The sequence below is a fragment of the Dreissena polymorpha genome, chromosome 4 (genome assembly GCF_020536995.1).
Source record: "Dreissena polymorpha isolate Duluth1 chromosome 4, UMN_Dpol_1.0, whole genome shotgun sequence".
In the NCBI taxonomy this organism is placed as follows: Eukaryota; Metazoa; Mollusca; class Bivalvia; order Myida; family Dreissenidae; genus Dreissena; species Dreissena polymorpha.
In genome coordinates, this window is record NC_068358.1 from 15,448,275 (window position 1) to 15,473,312 (window position 25,038).

General features: G+C 36.3%; 1 protein-coding gene across 1 annotated transcript in view; it reads left to right on the top strand.

Moving 5' to 3' along the window:
• Positions 1–1,032: 1,032 nt before the first annotated feature.
• Positions 1,033–25,038, top strand: part of LOC127876335 (uncharacterized) — a 46,786-nt gene continuing 22,780 nt past the window's right edge. The window contains exons 1-2 of the mRNA XM_052421441.1: positions 1,033–1,080; positions 3,225–3,897. Of these exons, the coding sequence (XP_052277401.1) occupies positions 3,364–3,897 (534 nt within the window). The 5' untranslated portion in view covers positions 1,033–1,080; positions 3,225–3,363. The remainder of the gene's footprint in view (positions 1,081–3,224; positions 3,898–25,038) is intronic.

The window sequence follows — 25,038 nt, forward strand, 5'->3', positions numbered from 1 at the left end:
ATGTGGTGACCACCTAATGATCTGGAGGTCACTGGTTTGATCCCCAGTGTGGGAGCATTCTTAAGAAATCTCAAAGAGACACCCAAGTACTGGTTCTAGGCCCAGGAAACGAACTCAAGAGCATTTCACATACATGTACGTAGTTAGTAATTTAAATTTAATCGAACTAAAAATGGGTTAAAACTAACAACTGAAACCCTTATTAATACATTTTATTTTGAATCAAGCAAATGTGGAAATTCATTAAAAATAATGATTAAAATTTAAAAATTCTACTTTGAAGTAATCATGATAATTTAGATTATTTTCAGAATATTTAATGATGATAATGATACAATTATTTATTCCCTAAATGATAAAAATAAAACATGTAATGTTAATTTATGAAAAAAACGTTTATTTTTTATCAATATCATGGTAATTACAACTAGATACAGGCAATTAGATCAGAAACGTGCATTAATTATATTAATGAACAACGCAGACATTTGTAGTGATTTATGGTCACTATTTGATTAACGTTCTATACATGACCTGTCATAAAAGGTATTTTTTAGCCAGTACTACAATCGGCAATGATAGTCTGTATTGCATACATATTCCAACGTCTATTATCGATTCACTTCCTCAAACTGAACAAATATTTAATGTTTACATCGCGAAACGTGATGCATCCAGTTTCACTTTCGGTTTGGTTGATTTTGTAAACACCGTAATTTCATCTTAAAAATTGGATGATAGGGTGATTAAATAATAATGGAAAAGTAAATCACTTGGATAATAGGTCAAAACGCAACACAAATGAACGTTAATAGTGCTCTTAATATCAAAGTTTCGGTAAAAAGTTTGGCGCTAGTTCAACGCGCATCGTATACAGCCTCATAACAATAGACTGACAACCTTTTGGGTAGTAAAGTAGTTATACAAGGCAATATGGCGACCGTTAGCCACGAGGCCTATCTTACGGAGGAATCCGAGATAGCCGATGTATCACGATTGCCATGGTTGTAGAGGTATAGTTCATCATAGTTACATGAATACAATGTTGTAGTGAATGGATACTCAAATGCAACGAACTGCGTGAGTACATTGTTATTATTTGATGTTTCTAATAGGTAGAATAAATGGATATATCGTGTAAAAGGCTACCGGTTAGCGAGTATTTTCCGGATGTTTTTAAATATTCATATTGCGTAAACTCTTTTTGGATAATGTCAATCGCTTCATAATAACTCATTCATTATAAGGTAATTTTAATTGGTAATAAGAATAAATCAATTAAATTTTTGCAACCTTGTTAAAGTTGATAGCCTGAAGATAGTGTTACTGTCAAGTCTGGGATTCTTGCCCCTGAAACTATGTGTAAGTCAAAGTCCAAAAGTCGCAAAACATCATCATCATCATCATCGTCGTCGTCGTCCTTCTCCTCCTCATCATCATCATCATCTTCTTCTTCTTCTTCTTTGTTTATTATTCTTTTTCTTATTCATATTTTAATCTATATGATTCTTATTCTGATGATTCTTATGATGATTATTATTTTTAAAAATAGTGACAATAATAATAATAATATTATTATTTTTATTATTATTTTTAATTATTATTATTATTTTATTTTTATTTTATTATTATTATTTTATTTTTTTATTATCGTTATTATTATCATTGTTATTATAATTATCATTATCATAATCATTATTAGTATCATTATTAGTAGTATTATTATCATCATTATCATGATTATTATTATCATTATTATTATTATTATCATCATCATCATCATTATTATTATAATATTATTATTATTATTATCATTATTATTTTTATAATTATAATCATTTTTATTATTGTAAGTATTATCATTATTATTATTATTAACATTATCATTATTACGACTGAAGACTTATAGTTGTTTTATGCTCGTTCATAATTTCATATCGTGTTAAATACTTCAGTGGCTTATTTTCACATAAAACACACACGAAAAATTCCTTCATTGATATTTTGAACACTTCAATAGATGTAATATATGTTCTTTTAAGCCTGTGTCACAATTTGGCTGAAAATAATTCAATGGAGAGACGAGTCACAATGAATAGAAGGCGTAATGTCTCTCCCAACTTATCTGCTTGGGTTCCCACTGGCATGATCAAATTTCACGTTCCTTTGTGTGAAACAGCTATGCGAGCCTATGTGCTTATTCACTCATGATTGCCTTATGATCGCTGACATTTCTTTTCATGTTCTATTGAAAATGTTCGAGTTATTTAAAAGCGATATACGTTTGATAACAATCTAAAGCTCTGTTTCTCAAACCATAGTTGCATACGCCAATTAAGATAAAATAATTATTCAATATAGATTCAGACATATTCAAAGTCTCAAAAATGTTTTTAAGACAGATCACAGTATATGTCGAACACGTGGTAAACAACAAGAGCATTCCTCAATATTCAAAATGTGATGCATCATTTGAACTCCCATATTTCATCAAATTACTATTTCACATCATTGTCAGCCTTTCGCAATTTTGAACTGTTAAAATACATTTTAGTACTGGTGTTTACATACTAGCAATTAAAATAAGTTTTACAAAACAACTCATACGAGCACTCACAAACATTTTGAAATATACACGTTGACGTAAAAAACGTTAACATTTTCCGACTAATTTTTAACGAAATTACTGGACCAATACATATTTTTTATTAAAATTTAATATGAGCGATTATATAATTTTACAAAAGCAAACTCAGACTTATGGAACTAGCGAATGTTTAAATAGTGAAAATCATCGTTCTAACACAAAGTCTGCCGGAAAACAAATAGCCGCGAACTGTAAATTAACTTTCAAATTCAAGTTCCGTTGCATTTGGTGCATCCTTCAGATAATTTTTGTGTTTTTCTTGTTTTGAAATACCACAACAAAAGGTTTCTAATTGATCGATTAGTCTCAAACCAGCATGGGTTTCTAAGAATTGCAAATGAAGATATTTTATTATATGTGATATCAAAAGATGCACATCTCGGCGACATAATCCTAATGTCATTAATACAGGATTTCGTTGGAGATAAGCTTATATTTATACAGTCAGCCTTATATCTTAATAAATAGATAAAATGTATGCTTATAAATCTATAACATATGTATAAACACTTAATGTTAGACGGGTTTTAACTAAACCCACTTCGTGAGTTTTGTACATGAACTTATTTTCTTGTAGATGACGAATGAAAACCACTGAAACGAGCATATCATATACTCAATTTTGAACACTGGAATCTTACGTATAAGGGAAATGATGTCGTGTTTATAGATGTCCATCAACGACCGCACAACTGAACGGTGCATGTTATTATAGCATGATGGCCTCCAACACCAACCTCTTCACTGACAAGGAGACAACTAATTGGTTCAAGGCGGCCCTTGCACTCAATGTGGCGAAGCAAGGACTTACTAACTTTCTTGACAAACAATTACAGAATGTACACGCCGTTGTAGGTAGGGGTTGTGGAAACTGTCCGATTGAAAAACTCATATCATGTCCCACAAAGCCATATTGTAAAAAGGCGAAACGGAATTATTGTTCTTTTCACAAATCACAGAAACCACAGCCGTGCTCAACATGTGATAACGTAAAACAGAATATTATATCACAGCACAGATACAGTGGGCCGTCCTGGAGAAACACTCGTGCGGAAAACTGGGCACACGACTATTGGGAAATAGGAAAATGCTTCCTCCCTCCAGACGGATATAGCAGCGTTTGCTCGGTCCATGAATCAGACTTTAATGGTGTGATAAGCATCTTTTTGAATTGCCTACATTTCCAGACATGTCTATCCTCCTCGTGCCTATCACCTCCACCGCCTGATAAACAATGTCCACTAGAAAAGGTAATACATTTTTAAAGGAAGATTTCAATGCATATATAGTATTGTGTGTTTTTCGTTCACTCATAACTAAATGAATTAACGAAAATCAAAGATTCAATTACAGAATCTTTGAAATATTTTATGCCATAAATTTATATTATACGATTATATAAACAGTGCATAAACGCGCATTTTAATTATTTGTAAATTACAGAGAGCAAACATTAGAATAACCAGGAAATAAATTAAATAAAAGTTGTTGTTTTTTCAATCGCACATCATTATCTGCTGTGCAATAGAAAACTTCTTCATGTACACACACCTTGTTCGATATTAGCTTACTTTTATATGTTCTTACGACACGTAGACGCACTTTTGATTCAACAAAAAAAATACGAGTAAACGTTACCAGCGACGACGCGCGGCAACGAATTGAATAGTGTCTAAATGATATTGTGCTGTGAATGAATAACAACTTACTAAACATTAAAGGGATCTTTTCACGGTTTGGTAAATTGACAAAATTGAAAAAGGTTGTTTCAGATTCGCAAATTTTCGGTTAAGTTGTGATATTTTTGAGGAAACAGTATTACTGAACATTTGCCATGGTCTAATATAGCCATCATATGCATCTTTTGACGATTTAAAAACCTAAACATTATAAAGCGTTGCAACGCGAAACGATTGAATAATTTGGAGAGTTCTGTTGTTGTCGTTTAAATTTGTGAAACTACGAAGATTGCTTATATAACGTATAAAACACGCAGCTTATGTGTGCTTGGCAGGATAGCTCAGTTGGCTAAAGCGTTTTTGCTTCAGGATTCCGTGGGTCACTGTTTCGAGCCCTGCTGCGGGCTACTTTTTTTCCCTTTTTTAAATTTTATTTTTGATTTTTTACTGGAGCTTTTAAAATTTAATGTTTACATTTATCAATATAAAGCATTTAATGACAAACAAAACATGCCAAATCTGTGAAAAGGCCCCTTTAATGCCGAAAAAGCAGAAGTGTTATATTTATATTATATTTATATTATATTATATTATATTAAATTTGTACCAAAACGCATAAGAACTGAACATTTCACCGTTAAAGTCGGTACAGCTGTTATCCAACCAACAACAGCTGTTAGGAACCTCTTTAGTAGTATAAAAAATGCGCGGCTTGCCCACTGTCGTTTCCCGGTCGTTTCCCTTTCGTTTCCCTCTTGTAAAGAAATAAACTAAAGCAGTTTTCCTTTCATGTCAACATAAAGTAACCACAATTTTATAAATTTATGGTATTTCCTTAACCATAAATTTAAAACAAGTATTAAAACTTTCGAATAAAACCTTAACCATGAAAATTCAATTTTCTTATTATCGTGATGGGGCGGCTGGAGGACTTTTGAACGTTTAGGCCTTTGCAAAATATTCTCCTTTTATATGTTTAATTTCAAAGTCTTGGTAAACAATGTCGTTTGGTTTGATCATTCCGAGTAAGAATGCCGTGGTAATAGCACCATTGCGATATTTTTTTCCTCCATATCACACTTTAATTTTAATACGTATTTGTCAATCAACCTAAGTTGATCCCGTTTTTAACCAGGTTTTCCGAAGGAAAAAACTGGTTATTAGATTGGCGAATGCGGGCGGGCTGGCTGGCTGGCTGGCTGGCGGGCTGGCTGGCGGGCTGGCGGGCTGGCGGAACAAGCTTGTCCGGGCCATAACTATGTCGTTCATTGTCAGATTTTAAAATCATTTGGCACATTTGTTCACCATCATTGGACGGTGTGTCGCGCGAAATAATTATGTCGATATCTCCAAGGTCAAGGTCACACTTTGAGTTCAAAGGTCAAAAATGGCCACAAATGAGCTTGTCCTGGCCATAACTATGTCATTCATTGTGAGATTTTAAAATCATTTGGCACATTTGTTCACCATCATGGGACGGTGTGTCGCACGAAAGAATCACGTCAATATCTCCAATGTCAAGGTCGCCACGACTAAAAATAGATTTTTTTTAAAAACAAACTTACAAAGGGGGTTAATTTTCAGATTTTTTTTTCACAACGAAAACCTGGTTTTGTGAAATTTTGTCCCTTGTTTTACGTTGTTCCACTATTTTATTGACTCTTTAATGGTTGCTTCCATCTTTTCAAACTCATCATTTTGAGTCCAGAGCATTTGATTAAGTTCAGTTGGACGCTGTACGCTTGTGGTATTTTAAACGTTTTATTAAATTTTAATAAGGTAGACGTTCCATCGTCTTTGTCAATAATCATACCACATTTTCCAAAACCAAGAAGTTCCAAATACCTCTTATTTTCCTTATCATTTTCGCGCTTTCTACGTTCTAGAAAAAACGGATTCAATCTCATTTTTTATATTAGAGTTTGATACTCTTAACTCAGGTTGATAAAACATACAACTGCGTAACTTGAACTCCAAGATCTCCGGCTCAAGAACTTGCTGTTATATTGAGTTTATAATACTGGTATGCTTTAGAAGTTGAAATATCGAAAAACGAAGGAGCATTAGCAGATCCAAACAATTATGTTGTAGATGTCAACAGTGGTTCAAATTCTTTTTCCTGATGGCTTCCAGTAATAGTCCATCCAGTTATATTTTTACCATCTATAGCTCTAGCTTTTAACGCCACTCTCCAAATTGTCACGGGTTCAGGACATTTAATCTGAAGCCAACCAGTTTTTGAAGGTGTAGCCCAGCTTCCATTAGACCCATCATCGTTTAAATGCACCGTAAGCTCTAAATTTATCATCAGTAACTGAACTTGCAGTTGTTACAAATCCAGTTCTACTAATATTCTCCTCCAAAATTGGAACATAACCCGAATAACATTTTTAGTTAAATTATTAGCATGATATTTAGTAACAGCATCTTGGTCATCTATATACTGTTTATTATTAGAAGTTGCTTCATTCACTAAACTAGTGACTTGAGACCAACTGGTAGCTTCATTTCAACTGTACAATGTAGGATAATTAACTGGTAATCCTTTAGCCATCCTACCACCCATGTTTAAATCACCAGTCATAGTATCTCCAGACTTTGAAACTGTTCGATTATCAACGTAATTTTTGTTGCAGCGTCTTAAGCATTAGCAGGATTCAATACATTGATTAGATTGTGAGAATCCATGTTAATATTTTCAGCAGCGGCATTTTTATCATCTCGTCTTAAGAACGTATTAATGGCTTGTGATAATGTGACACCTCCTGAAATCACTCTATGCGACGATCCGACGTTTGTTTTACCAAATATGTTTACAGACATTTTTATATACACATTTTTTAAATATAATGAGTTTATTACATGTTGAAAGCTTTCGCTCGCACATTGTTTAAGAATGTAAAGACAAAGGTGTCCGCAAAAACCTCACCATCCGTCTGTACTCTTTCGCTATTATAATACACATGATTCCTTGTATAGCAAACGAGTTCAACTGGCGGTGCTAACCCATAACTGTCAAAGTACAGTTTTTCATGACCGTTTTTGATCCAAGCAGTTAAGTGTGTACCATTTCATCGCGAGTCGCATACATTTAGAATTCCACATTCTACATTGTTAGGGCTTTTCGGAAGTTCATCGCGAACATAGACACCCCTAAAGTTTTTAATTTTTAACTTTTTAGTAGCATCTATCAACTGAAAATTGGATAGAGGTTCGTTTGGTAATACAACTCCTTCAACATTTATATACTTTTCGGTATAAAAACTCATTTTATATAGTGCTATCGTTTTGTGTTTTTTTCTTAGGAGTTTATTTCCATAAGCCAATGTGTGAATACCGTCTTTTTGTATAATACGTTTATCATCATTTGCGCTTAGAGCTACTTTCTTAACCGTTACAGTATACATTTCATGCGCGTATGATCTGATAACGTTCATTGACCTTAGCAATTCTTGGCGAGAAAACAGCGCATTCTTATAATCGTTGTGTGTAATGGTGTTTTCAACAACGCTCTTTTTTACCCCCTTACACTTTTTGTTTTCCTTCCCTTCATACATTTTACACGAATACAGTTTAGCTCGGAGTCCTACAAATTCCTCTATTTGTTTTCCAGCTGCCTCATTTTGAACATTCCTAGAACCTTTTTGTTATGTCCCCCACTATAGTAGTGGGGGACATATTGTTTTTGCCCTGTCTGTTGGTTGGTTGGTCTGTTGGTTAGTTGGTTGTTTGGTCTGTTGGTTTGCGCCAACTTTAACATTTTGCAATAACGTTTGCTATATTGAAGATAGCAACTTCATATTTGGCATGCATGTGTATCTCATGAAGCTGCACATTTTGAGTGGTGAAAGGTCAAGGTCAAGGTCATCCTTCAAGGTCAGAGGTCAAATATATGTGGCCAAAATAGCTCATTTTATGAATACTTTTGCAATATTGAAGATAGCAACTTCATATTCGGCATGCATGTGTATCTCATGGAGCTGCACATTTTGAGTGGTGAAAAGTCAAGGTCAAGGTCATCCTTCAAGGTCAGAGGTCAAATATATGTGGCCCAAATCGCTTATTTTATGAATACTTTTGCAATATTGAAGAAAGCAACGTGATATTCGGCATGCATGTGTATCTCATGGCGCTGCACATTTTGAGTGGTGAAAGGTCAAGGTCATCCTTCAAGGTCAGAGGTCAAATATATGTGTCCCAAATCGCTTATTTTATGAATACTTTTGCAATATTGAAGATAGCAACTTGATATTTGGCATGCATGTGTTTCTCATGGAGCTGCACATTTTGAGTGGTGAAAGGTCAAGGTCAAGGTAATCCTTCAAGGTCAAATATATGGGTCAAAATTGCTTATGTAATGTCACTTCTGCAATATTGAAGCTAGCAATTTTATATTTGAAATGCGTGTGTATCTCAAGGAGCTGCACACTTTGAGTGGTGAAGGGTCAAGGTCAAGGCCATCCTTCAAGGTCAAACGTCATATAGGGGGAAATTGTGTTTCACAAACACATCTTGTTTACACCAGTTTTAATTCCGGAGGGATGATCTTTTGGATACCCATTCGTATCAAACAGTCTTTCAACATCGTTTGAAATGTCTGCATAAAAATCTTTAGTTTTAATTTCGTAGACAAGACTGTCTGTGTCCGTAGACAATAGCTTCGCCCTTTTTCCATATTTAGCTTTGATGTAGTTATTGTGGAACTCGTAAACTATTGTCTTGCTTAAGTCTAGAATAGACATTCCAAGATAAATGGGTTTGTTATAACATAATTTGGTTCTTCTCATATGTATAGCTGTTAAATTTTCATCAAATATAGTACAGCGTTATAATTAACTTTTGCAGCGAGCTTTTCCGCTTGTGTATGATTATTAACCAATCGGATATCAACACGATTCTCGGTGTTCTCCATTGTTTTTCCAAACACACTGTTGTTCATCAACTTTAAGAAGTCTTTTTCAAAGTTGTTAGTTGCAGCTGTTCGCAATTCAGGGTTCAAGTCGATATATGTTTTCAACCAAGGACTATAATCAAACTTAATTCCTCTATGCATGTTGGTAACTCTGAGCCCTAGCTTTTCGTACTGCTGCAAGTTTTCATAATGTACTACCTACTTGGTTTTGTTGTTCAAGTTTGGAATAAGCTTTTTAACTTTTTATCTCTCAGGTATAATGTTTTTAGGGGCTAGTGGATAATCATTATGAAGATCATGTAATTCTTCAGGATATTCCAAGTCAACTTCTAAAATACACTCCTGTCCTTCTGTTAAGCTCATTTTCATTCATCCACTTAAACCCCCTGTTGGAAGTGGCTTACTCATCGCGCACCCGTAGAGATTGTTAGCATCCAGATAAATTATAAACGATGAGTCTTTGCTTTCATCATAATCATCACCCATATACTTATTGTTTCCAATACCAAGACGCATTGAAATTGTACTAACCCCACCTCGAATACCTTGCCTTAACATTAGCAACACGTCATAATCGTTTATAAGCTCAAGTTTTACCTTTGTCAACTTAAGACACGCATCCATAAATAGTCCTGGCGCTGTATAATACCATGTTGGATCTAGTTTATAATATTTATTTCTAGCATCTCTGAAGTTTTCGAAAACGTCGGCTGGCAGCAAGACATCACTCTTTATGTAGAGTTTAAGTCTTTTATTGTTTTATAGCCAAAAGCCGTCCATGCTTTGTTTGCAAATTCATAATCATCATTACTAATAGCTTTTCCCGTGAGCATTGAGTAGAAAGCTTTCTTTGGGGGTAGTGATGTTTCTTCGAGTTTTTCAACAGAACTCACATAATCATATGGAAAGATTCACTTTTGTTTCAAGAGTGTAAACTCATCACCGCTATAGACCTTAGCCAATTCACGAAACTGATCATCGGTAAGATTTCCTGATAAAGCATCCAAACTCGATTGCATAAACCTAAAACTATCGATAAACCTTATTTCATGATAACTAGGTGTTTCCTTTCCTTTTTTGTTTGTATACGTGTCAACAACAATCTTCTTACAGAACGAAATATACTTCTCCTAGTTATTTGGAATGCAGCTAATTTGTCCTCCATTACTTAACTTTTTAATAAATAGATGACTGTCATATCCAGAAAGATTGTGTAGTAATACAGGAATAAATTTAATTTCATACCCTAAATTACACTTTGAATGTGCTGCTCCTCTAAACCTTCAAGTCAAGTGACAATGATCGCGAACCTTTGTATAGCTATCATTGTTGCCTTCTAATCGGAACTTGCCTTCAGCACCTTCGCATATATGACATGTGGTTGCAGCATCGTATTCAGTTTTATCATCTTTCATGAACATCATTTCCTCGGAAAATTGAACTTATTGTAAATATCCTTAGTGGTTTGTTCAACAGAGTTAACAAATAATTGCGCGACATCATCTGTTTGATTCTTAGCTGAATACACTACAGGCCTTTGAGTATACACTGATCCATCATACATACTACTTGATAAGAAAACGCGCTCGGCGTATGCTTCTGGAACTTGTGTGTAAACGACGTCGCTGGATTTGGTTTACAATAATTAATAGGCTTGATAAACGATTCGAAGTGTGCATATATCACAAAAGGAACCCTCATTGATCTACAGTAATGCTTAAAATACTCTGCGGTTTCCTCTGCTGGCATTACTATTTTTGTGTGCTGTGTAATGAACAATATCCTTTGTGTCTTTGAAGACCCTCAACTGTTCGATGTCCTGTTAAGCACCTTTTACAATAATGCCTAGTGTGGTGACCTGTTTAGGTTCGATCTGCTAACAATCTGTTAAAGTTTCTTATCCAACAATAATGCTTTGTTTTTCCATCTGAAATCAACAACAAATCAATCACCTTTTCACTTTAGTTTTTACTGATAATTAGTGGGTAAATATCATTTTCTTTAAAATCATAACCGAATATATTGATGCTCAAGTTGTTGTTTCTTTCAAATTTACTTATAACATTTTCATTCACTGCAACTGGCTTCTCAATACCATCCCAATGAAGCAACTTTGCATGTTCTTTTAATTGTTCGGTTATTCTTTCGGAATGTTTAAAAACTGTATTTAATGCTCTCGTGACGCACCACTTGAAACATTCGTCATCTTCATTCTTCATGTTAATAATTGCCTTTTTAGCAGCCAACTTACCCGGCAATGGAATGTATGATTTACTTTTTTAAGGCTTATACGTTACGGTGTTAATTTCCAGTCTAATGACGGACATTAGTCTCCAACTGCTTCCTTTCATTTGAAACATGGACATGGATTCCAAAATAAATCTTGTCTGATTCTTTATTGTACAATTCGTCTACATCAGTACCTTCAATACTAATTCAGTTTTTGATATAAACGGCACATCGTCTTTAATTACTTCTCCACTTTTTATATCTACTTGCTCCATTTCACACACGAGCACTAGATTCATTTTTATTTGACGATGTTTGCTCATAAACTTTACAACTTCAGGCCAAACAATATCTTAAAATGTTGGAGCATCAGTTCTTTCAACCCCATCAATAACATATTGTCTTGCAAAACGTCTAAGTGCAATTTTACTTTCTCTAATTACTATAGCACTTTCACTTATTTCAATATCACGTTCACTACTTCGCGGCTTCTTATGGTAATATTTATTATAAATCTGACTTCTGCTTTAAACGCCTCAGCCTTCTTGCTTATTGCTCTCTTTACAGGCTCTGGTGTATGCATATTAATCCAATCATAGCTATTTTTTTACAGCTGTCTTTACAGGTCTAACAGCCCAATTAAATAACCTATTTATCATAGTAGGTTTTTGAGTTGGTTCAGCTCTTGCATCACCCCTCGCATCTTCCCATACATCATCAGCTCTTGCATCATCTCATACATCATCATCTTCATCATTACGAGCGCTCAGCCTCGCTATCAGCTCAGCTTTTGTGAGCTTCAAATATCCGCGCAGACTTTGATCCTTTGCGGCCTTTTTCATCTCTTTCACAGTTTTGGTATTCATTTTATTTATATTAAAAATTACTTAAGTCTTTTAATTTTTTTATAAGAATATAGTTTTGCTTATGAAAACGTTACCTTATTCCTCATTCCATTTGCCACTTGTCCGCTGTTTTTCTTCTTATATTACAACCAAGCGCTTTTATTGCGTGGTATTTTGAATTATAGGTTGTATCCTCTCCAGCTTCAACATTCGTTAATTTAACAATTACTTTTGGCGAAAACTGTCAAGCCTACCTCGCGGTCTTTGTTCATCGGCATTAGGTTCTGGAATAACAATATCCTTTCGATTTCAATCTAATCCGTTCTCCTTTGCAATCAACATTAACTCCATTATACTCTGATTAGTCGTAGTAGTAATGTTGATATCCTTTAACATGTTAATTAGCACTTTCTTCTTGTATCTCATTTTTATATTAACAATAAAATACTTTAAGTTGTTTTCATTTTTTAAGCTGATTCAGCCACATTGCATTCATAAGGGATGTTTACAATATTTTCTGACTCATTCTTCCACTTTCTTTTTTCTTTATTTTGGTCTATTCGATCGCCCAATGCCCAATCTTGCTTATCAAAATAGAAATCTTTTTTCTTTCCTAGCCAATCCAAATATTAATCTTTTTTCTTGTCTAGCCAAACAAAATATTCATCTTTACCATTTCTATATGTATGCGTGTTCTTTTTCCTTTTCTAGCCATTCCAAATAGTCATTTTTTCTTTTCTAGCCAATCCAAATATTCATCTTTCTCTACCATTGGCCTGCCCGCGTCTAGCCATTCCAAATATTCATTTTGTTTCTTTTCTAGTATTATTTGTCCTTCCATTTCCCATTCCCTACATTTCCAATCATCATCAAACCATATGGAGGACCACATATACCTTGCCGTGCGCCAGACCGTTGACGCTACACCACGCAAACTTATTACATTTCGATTCATTATTTTAAAATGGTAAATAAATTACTAAAGTCAATTCACTTTTTTTATTTCATTACTATATACATTTAAGATCCGTCAGAGGTAAATTTTATCATTTGGTCGGAAATAACAACTGCGTACGCTTCTGTTCCCGCTGGCACATTCTGGTGGAATGTCGTTTGGATTTGCATCTGTACCGATGCATATTTTAACCGCTCACTTTGTTTGCTGACATCAAACACCATAATAGGAAACAGGTCTTTGAAATCCGCCGGTGTAATGTTACTTAGTGTTATCAGCGGATCCATTCCATAAACTTTTCGCTAAATCTGGCCGCTTCATAGTAAGCTCGTGAGAACTTTTGGTTTGGAAAAGATAAGTTGTAATCAGCCTCAGGGTATCGCTGATTGTTAACAGTCACATATATGTTATTTAAATTGCAATGATCGAATATCAATGTATTTCTTTTTTTTTTAATTCAATATCATACCTACAATCTAAACATGTATATGATCATACAACATAGTGATTGTACAAAGCAATACAGTTCAGACATGTTATACAAGATATGCTAATATATATTATTTTTTTAGAGAGAAAAGAAAAGAACAACATAGGAATAGTTATAAAAAATGATGAGTTGTATAAAGTCGGAAGAAAGCATACTGGACTTGTGTGTTTTGTTGCATATTCACAATGATCTTGTCAGATTAAAAAAAAAAATTAAAAAAATTATATAATGTATTTCTTGATTGATTATGTTTGCGATCCGTTTGGAATCCTACCAAAATGTATCGCGGTTTTTCGGTTGGTGTTCTAACAATTAGTTTCCAGTTGAACGACGTAGACTGTGGAACTGTAATACTTTCACAATGTCTAGAACTAAAAACGACGGGTACTGTTACCTTTGCCTGAGTGGATGTGTACAGCTGATTTTTTCCATATCTGCAGGTAAAATATGAGGCATTAACCATGGCATTTTATCAAGGTTTACTTTACCCTCTTCTTCGTCATTGTGTCTAAAGATGGCATCGTTGTCAGTTTTTCTAACAAGTGCGAGCGTATGTTTAAATCCATACACACTCTTGTCAAAGTCATCGCAAAAGCCGAAAATGTGTTTCAGCGGAACAACGAACGAGAATGTTCCCTTGGGGTAAGGCTTCTGAATAAGGTATGCCTGCCTGATAGCAAAGCCTGTATTATTTACCAAATGAGTTCAAAGCTGATTGAGTCCTTGCGCCTTTGAAAACCCATCCGGATACTTGAGCAATAATGGTCGTAGCCTGTCCAGGATGATTCAACGATTCTACTTGTTGATCGGATAGCTTATACGTAATATTAGATAACAAATGCATAAGCCCATTGTTTGTTAACGTTACTACATCATCGTCTGCGTATGCATCCCCATTAACTTTGATTAGTCTACCTTCAATCAGTAGGTACGATTCCGCAGGATGAACAAATACATCATACAACCCGATATCGATAGTTATGGTGCCCGATGAATTTAAATTCGTACCATTTACAGGCTCATACGCCTTAAACTCATATTTTTCAATGGATTCGTCAATAGGTGCAGCTTCCGTAAAATTTAATATTTCGCTCGACATTGTTGCTATTTTAAATATAAAAGAAAAACAATTCTAAAGCCAGACGAAGACCGGATCCTGTGTTCAACCTTTTTACAAGATCTTGAATTGATATTGCGTTTGCCCTTGCAGTAACTTTCTTCACCCCAACGCCGGAACCCGCAATCAAGTTGTTAATGTTTGTTGCTTTATTAGAACCCATATTTATTAGAGACGCTAACGCGTCCCACGATTCTTGCGTTATTTCGATTTTTTGGTGTATTATATCCATCAATCAAAGCTTTAGCTTTGGCTATAGCTACATCTTTTCCAACATCAATAGCTTTTAAACCAACTTATTTTACAACCGATTTTCCGGCTTCGATAGCCGTTTTGCCTATTTCTGTTTCGATGCGCTACTCACTTTTGATGCCACCGTTTTTGCGACATTTGCAGCAGTTTTCGCAGCCGTTGATCCTACCATTCGCTTAAAGTAATTTTAGACGGTATCAAACATTCCAGAACCGCCGATAACGTGTTTTTTATATACCTTCGTTTAACAATCATTTTTTAAATACGTAACATTAATGTTTATAATATTCTTGGTCTATTACCGCTTGTCTCACCAGTTCATCTGCTATGTCTATGATTTCAGTATTTACTCCAGTATTACCTGCATTATAACTATTAACTCGTAATATAAGCATTTCAACGAGTATGTTTGGATCAGAAGGCATTAACGCTAGTCCTTCTCCTTTCTTCTTGAATAATGAAGTTGTTTTTTAAGCCTTTTTATGTTTTAAATATGCTTCATAGATTGGTTTAATATTTTTTCTGTACTTCTCTCCAGAACTTGATTTAACCTTACCCGTGTCAGGATTCACAATAGCATTGGTGTTTAATAAAATGGTATTGTAGGATTCAATGTCATGTGAAGTATATTTATCGGAATCAGGATATTTCGATGTTATTAGCTCCCAAAGTCCTAGGGTTCCATTAGATTTATTTTTTTATTTTAATTTTTTTTTTGAGTGAAAAGGACATTTATTGCAAAATGTCATAAACTTAAACACAACATCTAAATTAATCCAATAGATTGATGACAAGTTCCTTTCTACCCTGCTGGGCAAGCAAGAAACCCGCCTTATTACATATAAAGGCAAAGCATACCTGAATGTACATAATAAAAGGCATATTTACAACTGCATCAATATGCATGACAATGTAAAAGGCATTAGTCAAAAACACACATAGAAGGTATTATGAATGAGCAAAAAAAAAATTATTTATATATAAATGTATTTAGCGGAGGCGAAATGGAGGTACGATAATTTTTCTAGCAACTTTCTGCTAACAGCGTTCTCTAAGACTGAGAGAAGGGCGCTTTGCTTTGTCTGCGAAAGGACGCTAAGCGCGTGGTCACGTGACTCGGACCCCGGCGCCCGATTGGCTGAGCGTTATGCAACATTAGGCAACCTATTGGCACAATTCCAATCCGCCCCGCGTCTTTACATAACTTAGAACCAAGTTCGATTCATAAAACCTTTTATGTGTGCATAAAATTTCATTTATGAATCGCCTTTCCACTTAACTAGCGACTTATCACCACCAAGGGATTAGGACGGAGTAACGAAGAAAGTACAGAAAACCAGTCTGAGTGAAAAGGACATTTATTGCAAAATGTCATAAACTTAAACAAAACATCTAAATTAATCCAATAGATTTATGACAAGTTCCCTTCTACCCTGCTGGGCAAGCAAGAAACCCGCCAAACGTGAAACGACGTTTCACGCCCGCCCAGCTGGAACCCCCGGTGGCATTAAGTATTCAGCTTAAGAGCATGATAGAACAGATCGAAACTCTGATAGAACAAATTTACTAAATTGACTACAGTGATTAAAGAGAATGAATAATTATATACAAAATATACATGGCTAACAGGCTATCAGAATAACGTAATTGTTCATGTTCCTTTTTTACCGGATAAGAAATGACTTACAATGAAAAACTAAAACAACAGTGGAATTAACATTTCAATGATATTTACATGGCTATTACAACTAAATCGTCGCAGACTTCTGCTCAAACACAGTGATGCTACAGAGTCGACATAGCCGGCAGATAACAATATAAAATTGAAATCGCTGCAAGTAACCGCCGATTTTAGTGAACAGAACATAATTAAAATGCTGTTATACAACTTTAACAACAATGTGCAAAACCCGGTGTTCAGGGAAAGAAAATTAATTCCTTGTTGGAACAAAAGAAGACCCCTGCTTAATCACAGTGGGGCTTTTGACCAACAAGGACATGAACATAAACAGCATATGAAACTCCTGTTGGAACAAAAGTAGACCCCTGCTTAATCACAGTGGGACTTTTGTCAAACAAGGGCTTGAACATGAACAGCATATATGAAATTCTTGCAGGAACAAAAGTAGACCCCTGCTTAATCACAGTGGGGATTTTGTCCAACAAAGACATGAACATAAACAGCATATGAAACTTCTGTTGGAACAAAAGTAGAACCCTGCTTAATCACAGTGGGGCTTTTGTCCAACAGGGACATGAACATAAACAGCATAGGAAACTCCTGTTGGGACAAAAGTAGACCCCTGCTTAATCACAGTGGGGCTTTTGTCCAACAAGAACATGAACATAAACATATGAATTTGCCATCTACTTCATCACAGTAAGGCATAAATGAAAAAACTATTTACATGTATAAGGATCGGCACACCATATGTCTTGGACAGAATGCATGGGAGCAAGGAGCAATGCCTTAGACGGCCAAAGGTGTAACTCTTATTTATTTTTTGTACGCGTTGGAGCGCCAACGACCTAGTTGACGAATTTGAGAGTGCGGCATATTTGAAAGATGAGCGTGCGTGGCGCCTCCTATCTTGAGTGAGTGACAGGTGTACTTGTTTTCAATCCAAGTGTGCTGCCTTAACTGATTTCCATAGAATGGAACGGAAGTCTACTGTTGTGATTGCAGTACCGTCAGGGTGGTGGAATAGAGGACCTTGATGACCTGTTGACTTGCTTAGATACTTTACTAAAGCTCTAACAGGACAAATAACTTGAGGTTGTTGCCTGCACAGGGGAATTGTTGCCGCACGTCATGCGGAATGTTTAAAGGCCCTTGTTTTGATTGTAACAGAAGATACTTTACCCCCATCATGGTTTAACTGTAAACCCTCTTTATGTAAGATGATGTTCAAACCAGTGTTAGACAGCGAAACTTCTCCTGCGCGAAACAAACCAAAAAATGAAACTATATCATAGCAGAGTAAAGGACTATATAGTTTTTTCAAAGTTATAGTACGTTTGGCCGAATGAAGGAGGATTCTAAGTTTATCTATTTTTTCTTGGGGAAGTCTAGCTTCCATTAAGTTACTATCCAATTCCAAACCCATGAATGTAGTCACAGTTCGAGCAGACTAGGTTTTCTCTAATTTAATAGGAATGCCTACTTCAGCACAAAAAGACAAGAATTTAGATAAGTTTTATTGGCAAATATGTGAAACTGGGGGGCCTAGAATTAGGAAATCATCTAATATGTGTACCATTTGGTCAATGCCCAAATATGTGTTACACACAAAGTGAATGGCTGAACTAAAACGCTCAAAGATGGCTGGCGCAGATGAACTACCCATAGTTAAACAAGTGTCGTAATAGTATTTACCTTGAAATTAAAATCCTTACAAATTAAAATCGTCAGGATTCACTGGTATTATTCGAAAGGCTGAGTCAATGTCAGTCTTCGCCATTAATGACCCACGACCTAATTGTAAAACCGTTTGTACGGCATCATCGAAAGATGCATATTTAACATGTGCCGAATTTCTGTCAATAAATGTGTTGACTGAATTTCCTTCAAGATAACTGAGGTTCCGAATTAGTCTGTACTGACCAGGTTCTTTTTTAGGGACCAAACCGATTGGACTCAAACGAAGATTTTGTAAGGGTCGATCTATGAAAGGACCTTTAATTCTATTGCTATCTATTTCCTTTTGCAATTTTGAAGAAACTAGTTATGGGTGGTCTTTGCATGATTTTAGGTTCGGACATATTGAGTTCATTTGAGGACCTGTGCAACCCAATTTGAAACCAGTTGTAAACCCTTGTATTAGGTATTGTGCCAGTGGGTAACCTTGAAGATACGGGGCTAACTTATCAATTTTATCTGGTGTTACCAGATTTTGTTTGACTGTTAGGTTTAGGGGTGTGGTTAGGGGGGTTCTTGAAGGAGGAGTCTTTGACTGACGGGCCACAGTTAATGGCTGTGTGTGGTCCACGACAGTACCCACAGACATGTGGCAGGGAGCATTTGTGAGATCTACATCCCGAAAGCTTGTTGAAATGCCAAGATGTGTTCTCAAGGAACCTCTTTGTTCCGGTTTCTTTTCTATCATTTCCTGTGCGTGAGGAACGAAAGGGCTGGGTAGATACATGGTTTGATGGAAATGTAACTGCCATCAACCAGAACTCAGTATGTAGTCTATCCCAGGGCAAGGGGGTGTTTCACGAGCCTAACGAAATTGATTATCGTAAAAAGCAAAAGAGAGGCCTGACTTGCGATGAGCGATGTCCCGTACAATTTCCATATATTTCATCAGCTGAGGGGCTTGCAGAGGGGATTTATGAGTGTACACCGCTGTGTACTGAATGAAGGCCGATGACCACATTTCAATTGAAAGGATTTTCTTAGTTTTAACCGAAGGTTGGATAGAGATGTGTGAGTCCTTTGATACTTGCAGAGAGAATGAGTCCGAATCAGAAGCAAATGGGGATAGAAGTAGTAAGGACATGTCAACAAACTTATTTGCCCATATTGAATTTTTAAAGGGGCCTTAATTTGATCTAAAATGGAACTGCTTATCGGTTCGACATATGGTGTGCCAATACCTGTAATCAAGTTAGTACGGGTAATGTCTGGATCCATCGACTCGGGCTCTGTGTCAAAATCGGAATCGTCGACCAAAAGTGGCCTCTGTGACTGAGTAGAGGGAATGTTGACCGCTGTCACCTTGGAACGCACTTACAATGAGCGTCTTTCTGAAACGGTTGTGGCATCGTCAGATTCGTCACCCGAACTCTCGTGAACAAAGGACACAACATTACCTGTTGACACTGTGTGTCCATGCAGTCTGTTTATTCCATGGGAACTAGCTCTCACTACAGGATTAACTGCGGACGACGCCGGGACAGCTGTCTCTGTAGACTGGATGTCTTGGTGCGCCAACTGTAAGGCGGGAGAATCCAGCGTACGCGGCATTGGTGATGGTTTCGCTTGTTTAGCTGGAGAAGGGGATACCTCGCAGCAAGAGCAGCTTAAAGCTGTTGCCGGCTTTCGTTTGTTCCGAGGCATCTGGAAGTTAATTGAAATTGCATTAATAAACTGACGTGATACCAAGTAAGGCATGCCTGTGGTGTGCACGGCTAGACACTGAAGGCCTTACTATTTATGATAGGGTGTTACTGCATGGCAGCTCCCCTAACTAAGATACTGACATACACAAAGGGGAAATCTGCACCATAGCTCCCCTAAATACCATTGCAAACAAATTGGGATATCTGCACCGCAGGCCCCAAAAATAATAGCCATTGGCAAACAAATTGGGATTCTGCACCGCAGGATCCATAAATAATAGCCACTGGCAAACAAATGGGGATATCTGCACCGCAGGTCCCCTAAATGATAACCGCAAGCAAACACATTTGGGTTACTGCACCGCAGGTCCCATAAATAATAGCCACCGGCAAACAAATGGGGATAACTGCACCGCAGGTCCCCATACTGATAGCCGCAAGCAAACAATAGGGGTAACTGCATCGCAGGTCCCATTAATAATAGCCACCGGCAAACAAATGGGGATAACTGCACCGCAGGTCCCCTAAATGATAGCCATAGGCAAACAAATTGGGGTATCTGCACCGCAGTTTACCATAAATAATAGCCACTGCCAAACAAATCGGAATATCTGCACCGCAGGTTCCGTAAATGATAGCCATAAGCAAACAAATTGGGGTAACTGCACCGCAGGTCCCATAAATAATAGCCATTGGCAAACAAATGGGAATATCTGCACCGCAGGACCCGACAATGATAGCCATAAGCAACCAATTGGAATTACTAAACCATAGTTCCCAGAAATAAAAGCCACTTGCAAACAAAATGGAATATCTGCCCCTATGCCCTTAAATCAATATAATTGACAAGGACGCCCAATTTAATAAGCAGTGGCAAACAACGATGATAAACAAGGGTCAATCCGTCACCTTAAAACGACAGGCAAAAAATACTTAGCTTCTATTTGAGAGAATGACGGTGAGCAGCTATAATAGCTGCCCGGATAGTCGACAGTAGCTTGAATTGCCCGTCATCAGAAAGGTGGCAGCCATCTGACGCAAAATTCTTGCTCTTCGTTTCCGGAGACCAGAATCCCTTCATCCTCCATAGAAAAGCCTTGTTGGGAAAGCGGGTCTTAAGTGTTGTGTTCAATGATGAATTTAACTTGTCCATTCTGGCATTGAACCAATGCAAATCCACTGGAAACCTAGTCCTGATTGTAGGTTCGCAACGATGAAGTACTTGGCAAACAATGACCTTTGGTACTTTAATATTTGATATTGCTTCATACACAATGTCACAAATTTGTTCTTTGATGGATTACACCGAAACGTCCTCGTACAAATCGTTAGTACCCACGAGCAGGACCAAAATCTCTGGAGAATAATCCGCAACGAATTCCATTTTCCCGATTAATGACCTAGCTCGAGCTCCAGGAAAACCGTTGAACTGCACCATTGACCCGAGTTGTAGGCCCAGACGGTAATTAAGTTCTTTAGACCGAATGAAATCTTTCAAACGTGAAACAAACAAATGTCCAAACAATTGCGCCTTGATGGGCGCCGCCATCTTGAGATTCCGAACAAAGGAATTCGCACGAAACACTCGAGTATTGCCACACACACACACTCACAATTTTTTTTTTCATTTTTAAAATGTTTTTAATTTAAAAAAGTTTATATATATATATATATATATATATATATATATATATATATATATATATATATATATATATATATATATACATGTATTTAGCGGAGGCGGGATGGTGGTACGATAATTTTTCTAGCAACTTTCTGCTAACAGCGTTCTCTAAGACTGAGAGAAGGGCGCTTTGCTTTGTCTGCGAAAGGACGCTAAGCGCTAGGTCAAGTGACTCGGACCCCGGCGCCCGATTGGCTGAGCGTTATTCAACATTAGGCAACCTATTGGCACAATTCCAATCCGCCCCGCGTCTTTAAATAACTTAGAACCAAGTTCGATTAAAAAACCTTTTATGTGTGCATAAAATTTCATTTGTTTCTCCAACAATAATATCATCTCCAGATAGTTTAACCTCTGAATCTAAAATATAAAAGCGCCACCTTTATCATACAGTCAAAATGTTTTATCGGTTAATTGTTTGCCTGTCATCGATCTTAAGTATTCAGTTGCTATTGAACCTAGTTCTATAAATGTTTCTTTCGGTCTTTTATCCTCTTCTGCTTGTATGCTTGGGTATTGAGGGAAAGTAATGGCATTAGGTGTTGTAGCTGCTTATCCTGCTGGCAGTGCTTGTATCGCACTTGACGTTGCTTCTTTTAACTCTTTTTTAAAAGAGTCTTGGCGAATTTTATTACTTAACATAGGATACTCCTGCACCATGGAGTCCCTATTTCCCGGATCTGTTATCTTTAAAATCGACATTTTTAAATAGAAATAATAATGTTTTTTGACGAGATTTGAGACGTAATTTTTTACGTCATTTTAAACGTAATTTCAACGTGATTTTTGACGTGATTTTTGACGTTATACGTTGATTGAGAGGTGTTCGTCTTTTATTTACTAAACATGTTTTGAAACGATAAAATTGCATCTTCACGTCCTTTTGCAATAAGAGACTGTTTTGTTTCCTCGTCTAGTCCTGAACCTAAGGCAGCACCTTCTATTGCTATTGTAACTGGCGCTGCAATGATTGTACTCAATACTCCTATCCCCGTAGCACCTAACACCATTGAAGAAACAACAAGAGCGTTGTCTTCTCCTGCTACAATTCTCATTGCTCTGTGATACGTTTTAGACAAGTTTGCACGCTTTTCTCTCTCTGCGGCAATTTCTTTCTGAATTTCGTTAATCTTTTGAAGTCTGTATGACTGAGCACTTCCTTTAACTCCAATCAGTTCGGGAGCCGACGGAACGACAATTGGTGGTAGAGATGGATATAGTTTAGTGTCATTAGCATACGTATCGTATGCGTTGCATTTAGAATCTTTGTACTCCATTTTTTATTAAAAAAATATTTTTTAAAACGACTGATGTGTAACAAAACATAAAGATTCACCTTCATCAATATCTACTGCAGCGTCTGAGTTGTTTTGAATTGGAACAATTATGTCGTCAACAGATTCAGCAATAGTTCCATCTTGTAAACTACATCTGTTTTTCTTCAAACTTTTCTGAGCGATACAGAACAAACGCCGTCTCTTAATTGTTCACCTATTCCTAATGCAAAAGTCCGTACTGCTTTCGGTTGAATAGTGAGCGATTGTTGCGCAAAAATGTTCCACTAACCAAACAGTGGTTCTGCAGGATGTGCAAAATTCTCGTGAGGCAACCATTTAACTGACGCTGTGGTGATCGTTTAGACTTGTGGATAAACTTGTGAATTGGCATACTATATCTTTGCATTTTTATATATGTATGTATTTTTATAGAAGCATCCCTAATATTGGAAAACTGCTAAATGGAGAATTTGGCCCAAGTAGCAATCCTGTTCCTGTTCTCATGTACATTTCTTTTCCAGATTTAAGATACAGCCCCTCTCCTAACGAACTACCTTTTCTTCCACGGAGCTAAATACAATCCTTTACCTGCTTGTGTTACTTTACAACCTCTTCCGTTTTTCTTTAAATACATAACACCTGATCCACTAATTTTGTTAACAACTTTACTACCGGATGCGGCTCCTACGCCGGTTAGTCAGCCGGTTGCAAGTCCTGGTAAAACGCTTGACATAAGAAATTTACCCGCGGTTGCCAACATCGGCAAAATAGCTCCAATAAATCCCCCTTCAACTTTTGCATTGTGTTCTATTTGTGTTTTTTATATTTTAATCGTCACTCCTTTTCCACTTTGGTACGCTTTTGTTATTTTGTTGACCTGTGCTTGAGTGAGGGCCAACTCATCTTCTCCGGATATATCCTTATGTGATAAACGGATAGACACTGCCTCTCCTGCTGGAATAGTTTTTTAATTTTTTTGTCCTCTGACCTTCGCTTTACTTTTACATGCTCGTAACGACTCATTTTATATAGGATTTAATTTATTTTTACTTTTCTCTTATATGAAATCTTATCGAAAGATCTTCACCACGCAAATGTACAAGTTTCCCGTTTTAATCAGTGAGTTTTGTCTCAATTGACGAAATTGTCGATAAATTAACAGGTAAAAAAACCAAATTAACTGGTGTTTCCATAATTTTATACCCGGGTCCGACTAATGGAAAAATGGAATTGTCAGTCGAGTTGTTAACATATGATGAGTTAATTATATCACAAATTACTCTCAAGCTACTAATATATTTACAATATTTTCTGACTCGTGATATCCTGATTCGTATACTTCTGCATTAAACCCCAAAACCGTTCTGATAGAGTTTGCAGGTGTCAGGTCTATTTTATAATTTGGTGCTATTTTTAGTACTGTTTAAGTGTGCTGTCGTTTGATTCTAGCGGTACAGCATACTCGTCCGAGACAGAGTTGTAATGATTTTTCCATCATTATTCGTTGGACGTAATCGTTAATATCATCAACTTCGTATGAACCTTCGGGAATATTTATATCAAACCATCTTCGTTGACAGAACTATAGCGAAAATTATTGTTTAAAGAGTCTTTTTTTGGAATGAATAGTAGGTCTCCAAATTAACTAAGGCCAATTCGTATTTTTTGTCTACATCTAGTTGAATTGTTGCACTTAATGAAGTACAAATTCGAGAGCTATTTCCTTTCAATATAATGTGAAAAGAATTCTTCGGACTTGTATTAATCCTAATTTGTTTTAATTCTGATAACATGTCCTCGAGCACTCTTGTTTCCATTTTTCTATAGAAAATAATATTAGTGAGGTATGTAAAAATAGTCAAATCCCGATCTTTACTTACCATT